The sequence below is a fragment of the Antennarius striatus genome, chromosome 17, assembly GCF_040054535.1.
Source record: "Antennarius striatus isolate MH-2024 chromosome 17, ASM4005453v1, whole genome shotgun sequence".
NCBI lineage: Eukaryota > Metazoa > Chordata > Actinopteri > Lophiiformes > Antennariidae > Antennarius > Antennarius striatus.
In genome coordinates, this window is record NC_090792.1 from 6,771,465 (window position 1) to 6,788,752 (window position 17,288).

At 43.1% G+C, this 17,288-nt stretch overlaps 1 protein-coding gene across 5 annotated transcripts in view; it reads right to left on the minus strand.

Moving 5' to 3' along the window:
• The window catches only part of ccdc88c (coiled-coil domain containing 88C), an 81,852-nt gene that overhangs the window by 37,014 nt on the left and 27,550 nt on the right, over window positions 1–17,288 (minus strand). For all 5 annotated transcript variants that reach the window (XR_011038503.1, XR_011038504.1, XM_068338030.1 and 2 more), the window contains exons 4-10: window positions 7,426–7,495; window positions 6,679–6,737; window positions 5,752–5,835; window positions 5,141–5,284; window positions 4,684–4,913; window positions 4,051–4,132; window positions 3,215–3,373 (exon numbers count right to left, since the gene is read on the minus strand). Coding sequence is in view for 3 of the 5 variants with exons in the window: in XM_068338030.1 (XP_068194131.1) it covers window positions 3,215–3,373; window positions 4,051–4,132; window positions 4,684–4,913; window positions 5,141–5,284; window positions 5,752–5,835; window positions 6,679–6,737; window positions 7,426–7,495 (828 nt within the window). In the remaining 2 variants the exon portion in view is untranslated. The remainder of the gene's footprint in view (window positions 1–3,214; window positions 3,374–4,050; window positions 4,133–4,683; window positions 4,914–5,140; window positions 5,285–5,751; window positions 5,836–6,678; window positions 6,738–7,425; window positions 7,496–17,288) is intronic.

Here is a 17,288-nt window from a genome sequence, read left to right on the forward strand (position 1 = left end):
ACTTTCTTCCAGAAGAGGCAGGAACATAAAGTGACCTATAAGAGTGGCGGTAGGAGCACACAGGTAGACTACATCTTGTGTAGACGGTGTAACCTGAAAGAGATCAGTGACTGCAAAGTAGTGGTAGGTGAGAGTGTAGCCAAACAGCATAGGATGGTGGTGTGTAGGATGACTCTGGTGGTGAGGAAGATCAAGAGGGCAAAGGCAGAGCAGAAGACGAAATGGTGGAAGCTGAAAAAGGAAGAGTGTTGCATGACTTTTAGGAAGGAGTTAAGACAGGCTCTGGGTGGTCAGGAGGTGCTTCCAGATGACTGGACAACTACAGCTAATGTGATCAGGGAGACAGGTAAGAGAGTATTTGGTGTGTCATCTGGAAGGAAAGTAGATAAGGAGACTTGGTGGTGGAATGAGGAGGTACAGGAGTGTATACAGAGAAAGAGGTTAGCTAAGAAGAAGTGGGACACTGAGAGGACTGAGGAGAGTAGACAGGAGTACAGGGAGATGCAGCGTAAGGTGAAGGTAGAGGTAGCAAAGGCCAAACAAGAAGCTTATGATAACTTGTATGCTAGGTTGGACAGTAAGGAGGGAGAGACTGATCATAACCGGTTGGCAAGACAGAGAGATAGAGATGGGAAGGACGTGCTGCAGGTTATGGTGATTAAGGATAGGGATGGAAGTCTATTGACAGGTGCCAGTAGTGTGATGGGAAGATGGAAAGAGTACTTTGAAGAGTTGATGAACGTGGAAAATGAGAGAGAACAAAGACTAGAAGAGGTGACTGTTGTGGACCAGGATGTAGCAAAGATGAGTCAGGATGAAGTGAGGAGGGCATTGAAGAGGATGAAGAGTGGAAAGGCAGTCCGCCCTGATGATATACCTGTAGAGGTATGGAAGTGTCTACGAGAGGTGGCAGTAGAGTTTCTGACTGGGTTGTTCAACAGGATCTTAGATAGTGAGAAGATGCCTGAGTAATGGAGGAGAACTGTGCTGGTGCCCATTTTTAAGAACAAGGGAGATGTGCAGAGTTGTGGCAACTACATAAAGCTGATGAGCCATACAATGAAGTTATGGGAGAGAGTAGTGGAAGCTAGACTAAGGGCAGAAGTGAACATTTGTGAGCAGCAGTATGGTTTCATGCCAAAAAAGAGTACTACAGATGCAGTATTTGCTTTGAGGATGTTGATAGAGAAGTACAGAGAAGGCCAGAGGGAGCTGCATTGTGTTTTTGTAGATATGGAGAAAGCTTATGACAGGGTGCCCAGAGAGGAACTGTGGTATTGTATGAGGAAGTCTGGAGTGGCAGAGAAGTATGTTAGAGCAGTGCAGGACATGTATGAGGACTGTAAGACAGTGGTGAGGTGTGCTGTAGGTGTGACAGAGGAGTTCAAGGTGGAGGTGGGATCAGCTCTGAGCCCCTTCTTGTTCGCTATGGTGATGGACAGGCTGACAGACGAGGTTAGACAGGCAGATGACATTGTGATCTGTAGTGAGAGCAGGGAACAGGTGGAGGAGAAGCTAGAGAGGTGGAGGTTTGTCCTGGAAAGGAGAGGAATGAAGGTTAGCCGCAGTAAGACAGAGTACATGTGTGTGAATGAGAGGGACCCAAGCGGAAGAGTGAGGTTACAGGGAGAAGAGATCAATAAGGTGGAGGATTTTAATTACTTAGGCTCAACAGTCCAGAGCAATGGAGAGTGTGGAAAAGAGGTGAAGAAGCGTGTACAGGCAGGATGGAACGGGTGGAGGAAAGTGTCAGGTGTGATGTGTGATAGAAGAGTTTCAGCTAAAATGAAAGGAAAGGTGTACAAAACTGGTGAGACCAGCAATGTTGTTTGGTCTAGAGACAGTGTCACTGAAGAAAAGACAGGAGACAGAGCTGGAGGTAGCAGAGATGAAGATGCTGAGGTTCTCTCTGGGAGTGACCAGGAAGGATAGGATCAGGAATGAGTACATCAGAGGGACAGCACATGTTAGAGGTTTTGGAGATAAAGTCAGAGAGGCCAGACTGGGATGGTTTGGACATGTCCAGAGGAGAGATAGTGAATATATTGGTAGAAGGATGCTGAGTTTTGAACTGCCAGGCAGTAGGCCTAGAGGAAGACCAAAGAGGAGGTTTATGGATGTAATGAGGGAAGACATGAAGGTAGTTGGTGTGAGAGAAGAGGATTCAAAGGACAGGGCTAGATGGAGGAAATTGATTCGCTGTGGCGACCCCTGAAGGGAAAAGCCGAAAGGTAAAGAAGAGTTTCAATGTTTAGGTTTAGCCAAGTCCTGTAGGATTTCTTAGTAAGGCCCATGCCTCCCATTAATCCTCTGCCATTCTGGTCCCTCTAGCACCACTCTCGCCCCTGTTCTCTCTCTCTCTCTCTCCCTCCTTCTCCTGTTCTCTCTCTCAGGCCTTTGTGTGGTGGATCATCGGCAATCGGCTACCTCTCTCCACTTCCGTGGCTGGCGATATCAAAAGCTGCACAATGGTCCTGTTTCACCATCCACTAGGGGAGTCTGGTTTCGTCTCATTTGGTTCTGCTGTGGTTTGGGGGTTTTGGCAGGGTAATCTTACGCTGTAACTTTTTTGAGAACAATGACTTAGGCACTGTTTGGTCTGTCCTCAGAGTAGTGGATCCTCAGCAATTGGTGACCTCTGTGTGCTTCATTGGCTGGTGGTGACTCGCTCCACTGGATGGATCAGCGTGCCTTTGTCATATATTTGTTATTGTTATTGTCATTGTTATTATTATCGAGTTGTTAATCTGTACATGCCATATCTATTGCTTCGTCTGTCCACTCCTGGAAGAGGGGTCCTTCCTCTGCAGTCTTCCTGAGGTTTCTCCCATCCATTTTTTCCCCTGTTAAAAGGGTCCGACGTGAGGGTCGTACTGCTCGCAGTGCACAAACGTCAGAGGGATATCGTCCATGTGCAGATTGTAAAGCCCTTTGAGTTAGATTCAACTTATATAGCACAGATTCATTGTTTGTGAATCTGGGCTATATAAGAATAAATAAACTTGAAAATTGAAACTTTACTTCACTTTCTTAAGAAGACTGGAACTAAACTCATTCACATCCTTCACATACTTCATATTTCTAAATAATGAATCTGTCACACAACAGTTTTGGTCTATGAGTTGTAGCAGTCATTATGAGACGTTTGTATCCATTGTGGTATGACGCTGCAGTTAGGTTTAGGGTTAGGGTTAGGGTTAGGGTGTGTGTGTACCTCCATTCTGGTCTTATAGAAGTGAACATCGTTGAGTTTCTCTTTACACCTGATCAGCTCCGTCTCTAGCCGCTCCACCCGAGCCGCCCGTTCCCTCAGAGAGTCAACCTCATCCCGGTACGCTCTGACCGAACGAGCCTCACATGACAGCGACTGGTTCTGCATCACACACACACACACACACACACACACACACACACACACACACACACACACACACACACACACACACGCACACACGCACACACACAGATGTAAGGATGACGATGGTAGACATGTCACAGCAGTAACTGACACAAAAGGAAAAATGTCATGGATTAGAAGTTACGTTTCCAAAAGAAAGCATATAACAAAACAATCCAACTGAATATGCGAAAAGCTATGTCAGCTTTTTAATTTAAAAAACAAATGTAAAGTAAAGATTTGCAGTGAGCATTTGGTTTGGTTTTATCTTGAATCCAGTAAAATTGTGATTATCTCCAATACTTTGATGTTACAGACAAAAAAAATCTGAATCAGGGTAACTGAATAGAAATTTCAAGAGACTTGGCCAACATGGGATGCATATGTCATCATCAGAGTCAGGTGTTTTGATCAAAGATTTCTAAAATTGTATTAACAGAACATGGAGAGAGGCTAAAAGAGAGCAGCTCTTTGCAGAGCTTCTGTTTCCCTGTCTTTGCCATCAGAAATGAGCTCGACTTAACTGGCCCATCACAAAAACAATCAAAGCAGGGAAACATGACCAGTGCAGAATCTTGTGTGGTGTGTCTCCGGACATTTGTCCACTGATTAGAGAACAGGCCTGTCTGGACGGCCTATTAGTGGGTCCTCACCTCTTGTTTGAGTCTTTGTAACTCCTGATCCAGACGCTCTGCTTCGTGCTTCGAGTCCATCAGCTGCTCTGTTTTTTCCTCTCTGCAAACAAACCTACATTTAGTGAAATCACACAGCAGCTCCGTCTTACTGATTGACTTCATTATATACAGGTACAATAATCTGAACAGTAACTCTACAAGGTGACTCCCAGTTACTGTAAGTAAAGCGGGGTGGTAGTTTATTTGGAAATAGAAGTATCCCTGTGTAATAACAGAATATCAGAATATGACATTCTAATGAGCAGTGTCGGCTGTTTAATGGCTTCCAGCTGCGGCTCGGTTCACCACAGCTGAGCCTTAAACTTGACACACGCAGAAAACTTCTGGACCACATGGGGACACTTTATCCTGTTGGTATTCCAATTACTTTCACATCTCACATTTCAGAGGATACAATATTTACTCTGGACAACACTACGAGAGCATGACCCTTTACCAAAGCAGCTAAGTTTCCTAATTTTATCACTGCAATACGAAAGATGTTTGTCTCTTGGCTAACAGACAGACTGAGAAACAAACTCCAGCAAAAACAGGACAAAAAAGGATCTGAACCATCATAGTTTCTGAAGCATCATCCAATCAAAGACTCACAGCTCTTGTCTGTATCTGCGGAGCTTGGCCTTCGTATCAGCGAGTTCCACAGACAGATGCTGCCTGTCCTCTTTGGTCAGCCCAGACACAATCAGATCACACCCGCCATTGTTCACTCTGACGCCTCTAGACCTCGGCCCACACTCTGGACTCATGCCCAGGTTCCGACACACTTCTTGTGTTTGCTGACTGGACAGGTAGTCTCTCTCCTGGGTCAGATCCATGATGACCTAGAAGCAGAAGTTCTTCATTTGATGGCAGTTTGCTACTGAACAGAGATACAGACACACGTGCGTACACTTTTACTACCTTAAACTCTGACTGTCGCTCCAATAGAAATACAGTGTTCAAGAAGAAAAAATGTAAAACATATGTTAAGTATATGAAATGTTGTTCTATTATTAATCAAATAGTAGTATTAACCCTGCAGCGGTTATTATGCAGTACGTCTTTGTACCTCACTGGCTTTGTCCCTCTGGTCAATCAGCTGCCGTAGCGACACAGCCATGCTGCGGGACAGTGGTTCTAGTTCATCATGCGTGAGCTCGGATCCTTCCTCCAGCCAGGACAGGTCAAGAACATTTAGCTGGTTATGAGTCACCTGAAATAGACACACACATACTAACATATTTATTTTAGGTAGTATTAAATGTAGATGGAACGTTTCACCATTATTACCTAGTAACTATTTTTCCTGTTTTTCTTTCTAGATTGTATTACTTCTGTAGATGTAAATATAAAACAAGCACGTTTCCTGTTTTGAAAAAAATCAAAATCAAAAATATTTTGGAGTTATACTCCAGAACCCAATCATGACCAACAGACTGATGGATGTCTGATGTATCAAATGCTGCTTTACCAAACAGCACATATCAAATTGCAACAAATCAATATATTGATCAAGTGGACAGAAAGAAAAATCTACGATGTAATTATGAGATAAATAAAGCCCCTATGACGCCTTTAAATGTCAAATGTTTTACTACTATCAGTGAAGAGCCGGTGGTGTTATGTCACTGGGGTCATGTCATCGCTGAATGAATACTCAGACTCAGACCATGGTCTGACCTCTTGGATGTGAGAGACAATGGCAGCTTGGGTCTCAATGTCAAGCAGCTTGATCTTCTCTATCATCTCCTCCTTACGCTCACACTGGGGAGGCAATCAACACAGCAAAAAGGTTGGTTGATTAAATAGTGGTTGTTAGTGCATCTCTATGTTTCATTACATAGCAAGACATTACATAGAAAGACATGTAGTTTGATGAAGAACCCAGTGTTTGTCATTTAGTTTTTAGTGTGTCAACAGTATTTTCATATTGTACTCCACCCCTCTCTTTCTATGTCTTTCCATTCATGGGTCCCACATAACCTTCCTCTTTAGTGGAACAAGTAGAACCAGTACAGGTAAGGCGACGACAGAAGGAAAGGGAGCGAAAGTAAAATGAAAGAGTGAGGCGGTGAGACAGAGCAGCTGTGGGCAAAAGAACCATAAGAAGGAGGCGAGAAAAAAAACATCTACCAGGTGGATTCAGAGCCATAGGAGGGTTGGAAATGAAAGCGCTGAATGAACAAAACACACAGACAAAGAAAGCACCTGTGGACCTACCTCCCACTCGACTTGCCCCTCCTCTTTGATTACAGGTAACCCAATTAACTCTTAACGCTCCATCTTTGGATAATCTCAAATCATCATAAGCGTGGATTTCAAAACTGTCCGATTTAGACTTGTTAAACTATTAAATATCAGTGTAAACCACTACCCACGACTTTTATTACACCATAATTCTAATGGTTACGACTGTATATAAACACTAAATGTTCGTATGTGTGCATTTTGACCCTGAGGTCCCGCCTTGTGCTTTACCAGCAGGCACAACTGTGCTCAGACATGCAAGTCTAAAAAGAAAAAGGTTTTCTGAGTGAAACGCAATACACTGTGTGTTTGTGTGTGTGTGTGTGTGTGTGTGAGTGCGTGCGTGCGTGCGTGTGTTACCTGGACAGCACAGCCAAGTATCAGCAACAAAAGTCTTTTAATATTCTCCATGCTCTTCGCTGCAAAAAGCATAATCAGAGACGTCCTTGATATTAGAGACGAGCGTTTTTTTAACATGACACTTGAAGTGGTGATCTCACGTACGATGGTGAGTAAGTCATGTCCACACTTCAGGCAGCATAACAATATAATGTGTTGCACAGTGAAGTCATTATGATAAGGATAACTACTTATAAAAATGGGGCCACCAAGACAAGGGACTCATGTAATGAATTAAATTCCTCCAAATGACGAGACCAGACTCTGTCCTTGTACTGAGGCGGCTTTCTTTACTGAATCAAAAAAAAGGGTTGTACATCTCCCAAAACAACTGAGTCTTCTTAGCTTGCCTGCTAACAACAACGATTCTTCTTCTACTGTTTTTTTTCTCTGCACCTTGTGCATCACTGAAATCAAACCGCCATAAACAAGTAATCAATTTAAATTTTTAGCTCCTAACTTATTCCCCTTTTCCTAATAAAAATACTATGAAATAAAATACATAAATATTCTTTTAACTAGATATTTAACATATATGATATGAACTGTCTGACATGAATTATTAACTTATGAATATCTATGTAGCAAATCACATCCTTCAAATAAAGTCACAACAATTCATGTATTGTGTGAGTTTTTAACAAAGGTTAAATACAGAAGTGATATAACTGTTTAGTTTCTATATCCATGAGTGTGAGTGTGTGTTACCTGATATGGGGTCCTTGGCAATGCAGAGGATGTTAGGAAGGGGCATGACTATTAACTGCTGTAAGGTCTCCTGTCATGGGGAAGAGGAGAAGGAGGTTAGTGGCTCAGACGGATGAAGAGCAGGTGGAGATAAGCTGCAGTGAATCATGGTTGCTGTGCACAAGGCCAGTTGGTGAAGAACGTAGCAGGATGCAACAAACAGTCCTTCAGAAGCTAGGTTTAATTTTAACAATTAAAAGGTGCATTAAACTTCAAGTGCCTAGTAGGTTAAATGATGTGTCACGTACATGAAACACTTCTGATCACCTCTCTCACTTCCCTCAATGTCCATCTAGATCTTCACCATCAGTTCTGATCACGTTCTGCTCTGAGTCGGACATTTGACATGTAGTCAGTGTGTCTGTTTCACTATTCTCTTACAGTTTGTTAACCAAGCCCTGAAGCTACATGTGAACTAGAAGAACAGTAGGATTGCCCATACCAAGATAAACACTGCAGAAAATGTCCTGAAGCTGATCCTGGATCTGCCCATGAACCAGAACCCTGGTAAGTATTGATTGCTCTCACAGCTGATTTTAGGTCATACTATTAATTCAAGAATAAAACCAGCGGTGTGTTCACTGTGCAATACGCTGTAGAAAGTCCAACGTCTGCTGACCCCAACTCGTGCCGATGTGTTTACTTGTGTGCGCGGGCCAACATCCAACAGGAAACACGTTGCTGCCTACAAAGACCGTGTGTTCATGTCAGTGTGTCGAATCAGGAAAGAAACAGCCCACTAGGGGCAAATTCTTTCCATTTTAGAACATCCTCTGTCTCCCAAAACACACCTGAACGTCCCGACAAGCCCAGAAAATATGATTAGAAAAATACAAAAATAAGTATTTTCAAATGACCAGATTCTCCAAAGCCTATATGAGTTATTACATTAAAAGACAGGAGGACAGGCGGGAATGTTGAAGTAAGGCAGGGTTTATGAACAAATATTTCATTACCCACACACATTATACCCTGCTTACTTGGGCATATTTTCAGTTGGAAAATTATTAATAATCACTTCTGAATAATTCCATCTTTAGACAGTAAACAATCCCTCTTTTAGATAGAAATTCACTCACGTCAGGAAAGATGCATGTCTGTTCTTGCAAAATAAAAAAGGAATAAATTGTTAAGTCTGTTTGCAGTCTCATTAAACACAAACACAATCACACACATAGACACACACAGACACAGACACAGACACACACAGACACACACACACACACACGAACACACACACACACACACACACACACACACACACACACACACACACACACACGAGTGAAATATGAGACTTGACTGACAAAAACTGTGTGTATGTTGTTGGTTTCTCTCTCTCTCTGCTGCTTGCCAACTGTTTGTCTGGTTCTAGTTTACGAACAAAAGTCTGACAAAGTTCTTTTAACTGTAATAACTCAGATTCAATCAGGGACAAACACATCAGGAGAGGCAGAGGAGCAGCGACTTCATCATAACACTCAATTTATCAAAGCTAGGACACATGACAGGAGAGCAAGGATACATGGGAGGAGACATCCTGATGACCCCTGGCTAAGAAGGGAAATGTGTTCATGTGTTTGTGTGTGTGTGTGTGTGTGTGTGTGTGTGTGTGTGTGTGTGTGTGTGTGTGTGTGTGTGTGTGTGTGTGTGTGTGTGTGTGTGTGTGTGTGTGTGTGTGTGTGAGTGTGTGCGTGCGTGTGTGGGGGGGTGTTCTGGGTGAAGGAAGCGACATCAGACAGGAGCTGGATGGAATAATACAATCAAACCTAAAGCTCTTCTTAATAAGGAGGGATAAAATTTGAGATGAGCTGCAATTTCTATGGTAAACAGGGATGAAAACACACACCCTGTGTGTCACACATTTGGTTACCATTACAAACGAAATAGATATGAGGCGCTAGTCTTCAGTGTCATCTACTCTAGAGGAAAATACCTGGTGAAAAAAACAGTATAACACACACACACACACACACACACACACACACACACACACACACACACACACACACACACACACACACACACACACACACACACACACACACACACACACACAGAGAGAGAGAGAGAGAGAGAGAGGGAGAGGAAGAGTTGCTTTTGAAGTTGGTAGTGTAATACCTGCAGATACTATTACAGTTGCTTGTAATGACTCCCAGTCTCTCTATTTTCTCTCTCTAACACACAAACACAAGCACACTCTCTTTCTCTCTCTCTCTCTCACACACACACACACACACACACACACACACACACACACACACACACACACACACACACACACACACACACACACACACTACAGTGTGAATAAAACATGTGATAGCTACCAGATGTCTTTAAGGCGCAGCAGGAATGCTGCATTAACAAGCCATCAGTCTGAAAGCTGAGACCTTTTTAAACAGTCTCATCAGGACACGATGAAGACGAGGTCAACGACAAGCAGCTGAACACTAAAAACTGTACTTAATCAAACAACCATAGAGATAAACACTTCCTGTGTGGCCGAACAAGACATCCACAGCGTGTTATTACCTCAGAGAAAACACCTTTATCCATTACAGTGCTTCAATGGCAGTCATTCAAAGCCCAACAGAACCATCTCAGACTGTTGCTACTATACTGGTGATAAATCTCACTATAAAGACTAGCCTTAGCTGTGAGCAGGTTGTATGTTGTAAAACTAGCCATCTATACCTGTATATACGTTGACAATTTATGTAATGGTTCAATTCTGAGAAAACAACAAACGTTCTTTGCGCACAGCTTTGACTTTTCATGGTTGAGTTATCAGTAGACGTTTAATATATGTCATTAAAATGAATCACCAGTGAATCATTTAGTGGAGTTGTTTCATTACTCTTACAACAACTGCATAAGTTCATGTAAGTTTCCTCTTGTCGTGTTTTCCTGTAGCTCTGTGTGTGTGTTGAACGTAATGACACCCCTGCTGTCGCAGCACACCATTAATTCAGTTACCCCTGTCTCAAGTATGTCAGTTCTCATCTGTATTTCCTGTCCTCCCTCTCTATTTTATTTCTGGGGAGGCAAAACTTGCAATTTATGTGACCAGGAAAAGGAAAATTGAAAATAATACCGTTCAAGAAGTAGCTACTGTTTTTTGCTGTAACATCAGATGTCGCTTAAAACTAGAATTTGGTTTCTATAAATTGACAAAAGACCTGAATAACTTTAGGAACATCTGGTGTTACAAAAATGTCCTATGCACTTTAGTTGATGACCACCTCACTTTTGCAAACTTCCTGTTATAATGCACTAATTTTTATATTGTATTTCCCTTTGTTTCTTGGTATTTAATGTTTTTGAGTGTTTAGTGTTTTTGAAATTTCATCTAATGAAAAATTGTAAAATGTTTTAAATGTTCTTTCTAAATGTTCTGAATGTTAAATGTGATTGGAGTTTTTTTTGCAAAAGATCTTCTGAGGCACTTAAATGCTTTCATCTAATGTAAAACTGCAAAATGTGTGAATGAAATTAAAGTGTTTTTGCAAAAAAAAAAAAAATCTCTCTCAGATAAATAAAGTATACTTCTTCTTCCTCTTCTTCTAAATGTTCTTAATGTTAAATGTGATTGGAGGTTTTTTTTGCAAAAGATCTTCTGAGGCACTTAAATGCTTTCATCTAATTTAAAACTGCAAAATGTTTGAATGAGATTAAAGTGTTTTTGCAAAAATCAAAAAAAATCTTCTTCTTCTTCTTCTTTCTTTCATCTTCTCCTGTGAGGAGTGCGTGAGGTGAGTAGAGACATTGCTGAGTAATTTTCAGTTTCTTTTATATCGTCACATTCTGTTTTTGAGTTTGTACTCTTTGTGTATTGTTAATTGTGTTTGTATTGCGTGTTTAACGTCGTTCATTTTCAGGTTTTATATCTTTTTAGCCGACCAGGTGTGTGCCGGTTGGCGGCCACTCGGACGCCGTCATGGCGGGTGTAGGGTTTGATTTCACTACGCTGACAAGGGACCACGAGATTAGAGTGGTGTACCATTTAGGCGTGGAGGAGGTAGCACTAGCGGTGGGTGAAGTTATCGGGTATAAAACCTGAAGTCTGCCGGCCGGATGAACAAGGCAATCGTCATGTTCGTGGCGAAGGTAGCACAGGCAAAGCTACTGGTGGAATGGGGGATAAACGTTGGCGGACTGTTTGTACCCGTTTTTCCGTTGTCGCAACCAGCGACTACGATCACACTGTCGAACGTCCCCTGTTTCATCAGTGATAACTTCCTGGTTAGAAAACTCTCTCGACACGGAAAAGTTGTGTCGCCAATTACCAGAATCACGATGGGGTGTAAGTCCCCGCATCTGGGGCATCTCATTTGTTACCGCCGACAGGTATCCATAATCCTGAACAACAGGACGGAAGAATTTGACCACCGTTATGTTGTTAGAGTGGACGGCTATGACTACCCGTGGTGGAAAACTATTGATGTTCTGTTTTTACAAGAAACACACAGTGATGAGAGCAATGCGGTGGACTGGATGAAGGAGTGGGAAGGACAGGTGATCCTGGACCACAACACCACGCTGAGTGGTGGAGTGGGCTTCCTGTTCTCTAGAACTTTTAACCCAACATCTCTAGAAATCGAGCATGTCGTGAAGGGGAGGTGTCTTTTAGTGAAGGCACATTTTGAACACCGCACCCTGGTTTTTGTAAATATTTATGCTCCAACAAACGGTGCAGAGAGGAAGGGCTTTCTAGAAATAATACAAGCTAAGCTAGATAGCTGTGGTTCGGAAGACTTTTTAATTTTGGTTGGGGATTTTAACTGTACTGAGGATGGGATGTTAGACCGTAACCACGCAGATCCTTACCCAGCATCCCAACACACTCTAAAACGGCTGGTCTCTTCTCATGGCCTAGTGGATGTGTGGAGGAGGATGCATCCAGACTGCCGACAGTACACTTGGTCCCACCTGACAGAAGGTAGGGTGTCTTTAGCCAGGCTGGATCGCTTTTACTGTTTTAAACACCATTTCAATGCTTTCAAAGACTGTAATATAATGCCAGCTGCTTATACTGATCATTCTCTGGTTTTATGTCGCGTTGTGATGGGAAATATTTTACCTAGGAGTGCATACTGGCATTTTAATTCAACTTTAGCTTTGGACAGAGGCTTTAGAGAGATCTTCAGTTATTTTTGGAGCACTTTTAGACTTAGATAAGCTGATTTTACCTCTCTTAGCCAGTGGTGGGACTATGGCAAAACAGAGATAAAAGTCCTGTGCCAACAGTATACTCTGAACGTCACACGTGACACCTGCCGGTCTATGAAACACCTAGAGGCTGAGATTGTGGAGTTGGAGACATGCGCTTCCACAGGAAATCAGAGGTGTACTGAAATCCTCAAGTCCGAAAGAATGGCTTTAGCCGACCTGTTGGATACTAAAGTACAGGGTGCCCTAGTCCGATCCAGGGTACAAAACATCACAGAGATGGATGCTCCCTCTAGCTTCTTCTTCGGCCTGGAAAAAAAGCATGGACAGACCAACGTGATCCACTCCCTGCTGTCTGACACAGGACAGGAGCTGACAGAGCCTGGACAGATCAGAAGGCGAGCTGCGAGTTTTTATTCATCTTTGTATGACAGTGAATACCGGGAAAACCAGCCACTGTTAGAGGAGTTCTGTGCAGAGCTACCTCAGGTCTCCACGGAGACAAATTCACAACTTGACCGGCCGCTGGAGTTAGAGGAACTCCACACTGCCCTGCAGAACATGCAGGGACGACGTTCTCCGGGCATCGATGGTCTGACGGTTGATTTCTGTACAGCCTTCTGGGACATTCTAGCATGTAATATGCTGGAAGTGTTCACCGAAAGTCTGTCCTCAGGCTCTTTGCCACTGTCCTGCCGGAGGGCGGTCGTTGCCCTCCTGCCTAAAAAAGGCAATCTGCAGGACATCAAGAACTGGCGCCCTGTGTCACTGCTCTGCACCGATTACAAGATTTTGTCCAAAGCTTTGGCTACCAGGCTGAGGGAAGCTATGGAGCAGGTCATCCACCGGGATCAAACCTACTGTGTGCCCGGCAGGTCCATGGTAGACAATGTCTACCTAATTCGTGATGTTTTGGAGGTGTCCAGATCATTGGGTATAAACGCTGGTCTCATTTCGTTAGATCAGGAAAAGGCATTTGACCGTGTTGAGCACAGCTTCCTCTGGACAACTATGGAGAGGTTTGGGTTCAGCACCGAGTTCATTGCCAAGATCAAGGTGTTGTACAGTGACGTTGAGAGTATTCTGAAGTTTAACGGCAGTTTGTGTGCCCCCTTAGGAGGTGCATCGGGGCATCCGGCAGGGTTGTGCCCTGTCTGGGATGCTCTATGCACTCTCTCTGGAGCCCCTCCTCTGTAAAATCCGCAAAAGCATCGATCGTTTGATTTTACCTGGTGTTGGAGAGAACATTCTTTTATCTGCCTATGCTGATGATGTTGTTGTTCTTATCAAAAACAAAAGGGATGTTAATGTTCTGGTGGGTTTGACAAACTCATTCAATGTTTTAACTGCTGCAAAAGTAAACTGGAACAAAAGTGAAGCCCTTGCTGTTGGCGAGTGGCATGGCAACCTCCCGGTTCTTCCTCAAAACTTGTGTTGGAAGACTGATGGTCTCAAATATCTCGGTGTGTACCTGGGAAATGAGACAACAACCAGGAAGAACTGGGAGGGCGTCATTGACAAAATAGAAGGGAAACTTAAAAAATGGAAATGGTTGCTCCCCAGAATGTCGTACAGAGGTCGAGTTTTAGTGATAAACAACCTGGTAGCCTCGCAGCTGTGGCACCGCTTGGCCTGTATGGAACCCCCATCAGGATTTGTAGCCCAAATCCAGACCAAACTTGTTAACTTTTTCTGGGATGGGCTGCATTGGATGCCTCAAGGAGTGTTGTTTTTATCAAGAGAGGAGGGGGGACAGGGCCTCATCCACCTGGCTAGCAGAACAGCCACGTTCAGATTACAGTTCATCCAGCGGTTTCTGACCGGACCAGCGGATCTGACGTGGAGAGAGGTGGCCAGCTGCATATTCAGACGAGTGAGCCACTTGGACCTGGATGCTGCACTGTTTTTAATGGACTCTAAGTTTCTAAAGGTAAATGGTTTGCCTCCGTTTTATCATGGTGTTTTTAAGTCATGGGCCCTTTTTAAAAGCAGCCCAGGAAAAAGCTCTGACTCTCTGTTCTGGTTACTGAGGGAACCACTAGTGCATGGGGCCAGGCTGGACGTCTGCAGTGGAGCCACACCTGGTCTGTCTGCAGCGCTTTGCAGAACCAGGACCATGACCCTCCAGCAACTGGTGGACAACGCTGGGCCTGCGCTGGTGGATGCCAGGCTGTGAGCTCCCTGTTGAACATCCAGTCCACCAGGGTGGCTCGGAGGGTGCTACAACTGTGGAGGCAAAGACTTTCCGGGAAGGAGAGAGGCCTTCTCCTGAACTATAGTACAGGGACTGTGCCAGACAGCAAAGGTCCTTTCCCAGAGCTCGACATCAGTCCCCTGTTTGGAGAACTGGAGGGTCCTCTCCTCGGTAGTGGGTGTAACAGAGCACCCACTACCTGGGCCAACAGGATGACGGGAAGTGGACCTGACCCTCAGTGGAGACTTCTGTACAAACCTCCCCTCAAGAAAAAAACAGCCGACCTCCAGTGGAGGATTTTGCATGGTGCCGTCGGTTCCAATGCTTTTGTTTCTGTTTTCGCCCCTGCGGTGTCCAGCCAATGTCCCTTCTGTCCCCTTCGTGAAACAGTCTTTCATGCTTTCAGTGAGTGTGGGAGACTTGCAGTGCTCTTCACTCTTCTAACGAATGTTTTTAACTTGTTCAATGAAAACTAGTATCAGGAAATTCATCTACGGTGCTGGGTACAATGGATCGAATCAGAGAAAGTAGCAGCTTTTAAATTTTATTTCTGGGGAGGCAAAACTTGCAATTTATGTGACCAGGAAAAGGAAAATTGAAAACAATACCGTTCAAGAAGCAGCTACTGTTTTTTGCTGTAACATCAGATGTCGCTTAAAACTAGAATTTGGTTTCTATAAATTGAGAAAAGACGTGAATAACTTTAGGAACATCTGGTGTTACAAAAATGTCCTATGCACTTTAGTTGATGACCACCTCACTTTTGCAAACTTCCTGTTATAATGCACTAATTTTTATATTGTATTTCCCTTTGTTTCTTGGTGTTTAATGTTTTTGAGTGTTTAGTGTTTTTGAAATTTCATCCAATGAAAAATTGTAAAATGTTTTAAATGTTCTAAATGTTCTAAATGTTAAATGTGATTGAAGCTTTTTTTTGCAAAAGATCTTCTGAGACACTTAAATGATTTCATCTAATGTAAAACTGCAAAATGTTTGAATGAGATTAAAGTGTTTTTGCAAAAAAAAAAAAAAAATCTTCTTCTTCTTCTTGTGGCTCAGAGGGTGCTACAACTGTGGAGGCAAAGACTTTCCGGGAAGGAGAGAGGCCTCCTCCTGGACTATAGTACAGGGACTGTGCCAGACAGCAAAGATCCTTTCCCAGAGGTGCACATCAGTCCCCTGTTTGGAGAACTGGAGGGTCCTCTCCTCGGAGATGAACGACAGATCAGTTTGCACACGGCCAACAAAAAAATACTGTACAAACAATGTGTAAAAGTAATCAACAAGAAAAACCTGTGTAACAGAGCACCCACTACCTGGGCCAACAGGATGACGGGAAGTGGACCTGACCCTCAGTGGAGACTTGTGTACAAACCTCCCCTCAAGAAAAAAACAGCCGACCTCCAGTGGAGGATTTTGCATGGTGCCGTCGGTTCCAATGCTTTTGTTTCTGTTTTCGCCCCTGCGGTGTCCAGCCAGTGTCCCTTCTGTCCCCTTCGTGAAACAGTCTTTCATGCTTTCAGTGAGTGTGGGAGACTTGCAGTGCTCTTCACTCTTCTAACGAATGTTTTTAACTTGTTCAATGAAAACTTTAGTATCAGGAAATGCATCTACGGTGCTGGGTACAATAGATCGAATCAGAGAAAGTGTCAGCTTTTAAATTTTATTTCTGGGGAGGCAAAACTTGCAATTTATGTGACCAGGAAAAGGAAAATTGAAAACAATACCGTTCAAGAAGCAGCTACTGTTTTTTGCTGTAACATCAGATGTCGCTTAAAACTAGAATTTGGTTTCTATAAATTGACAAAAGACCTGAATAACTTTAGGAACATCTGGTGTTACAAAAATGTCCTATGCACTTTAGTTGATGACCACCTCACTTTTGCAAACTTCCTGTTATAATGCACTAATTTTTATATTGTAATTCCCTTTGTTTCTTGGTGTTTAATGTTTTTGAGTGTTAAGTGTTTTTGAAATTTCATCTAATGAAAAATTGTAAAATGTTCTAAATGTTCTAAATGTTGTAAATGTTAAATGTGATTGGAGTTTGTTTTTTTTGCAAAAGATCTTCTGAGGCACTTAAATGCTTTCGTCTAATGTAAAACTGCAAAATGTGTGAATGAGATTAAAGTGTTTTTGCAAAAATCAAAAACATCTTCTTCTTCTTTCATTCATCTAATGTCAAACTGACTGCTGTGCCTTTATTCAGAAGCACGTTGTGTGGTAGAGTTTATGTTTGAACCTGCTGACATAACCATTAACTGATTACAATAGTTAAAGTGGGTTCATAAGTCAGGGAGGTATTGATGTGGTTTGGGTGTGGGATGAAACCGAGTCCTGCAGGCACCAGCTGCATTTAGTGGCTTCACCATGGCAACAAGTAGTGTTTCCCCAACAGCATCCTCACACTCCGTCCTGTACAAGTTCCTCCTCGGTGCTGCACACGTGCAGCACTGAG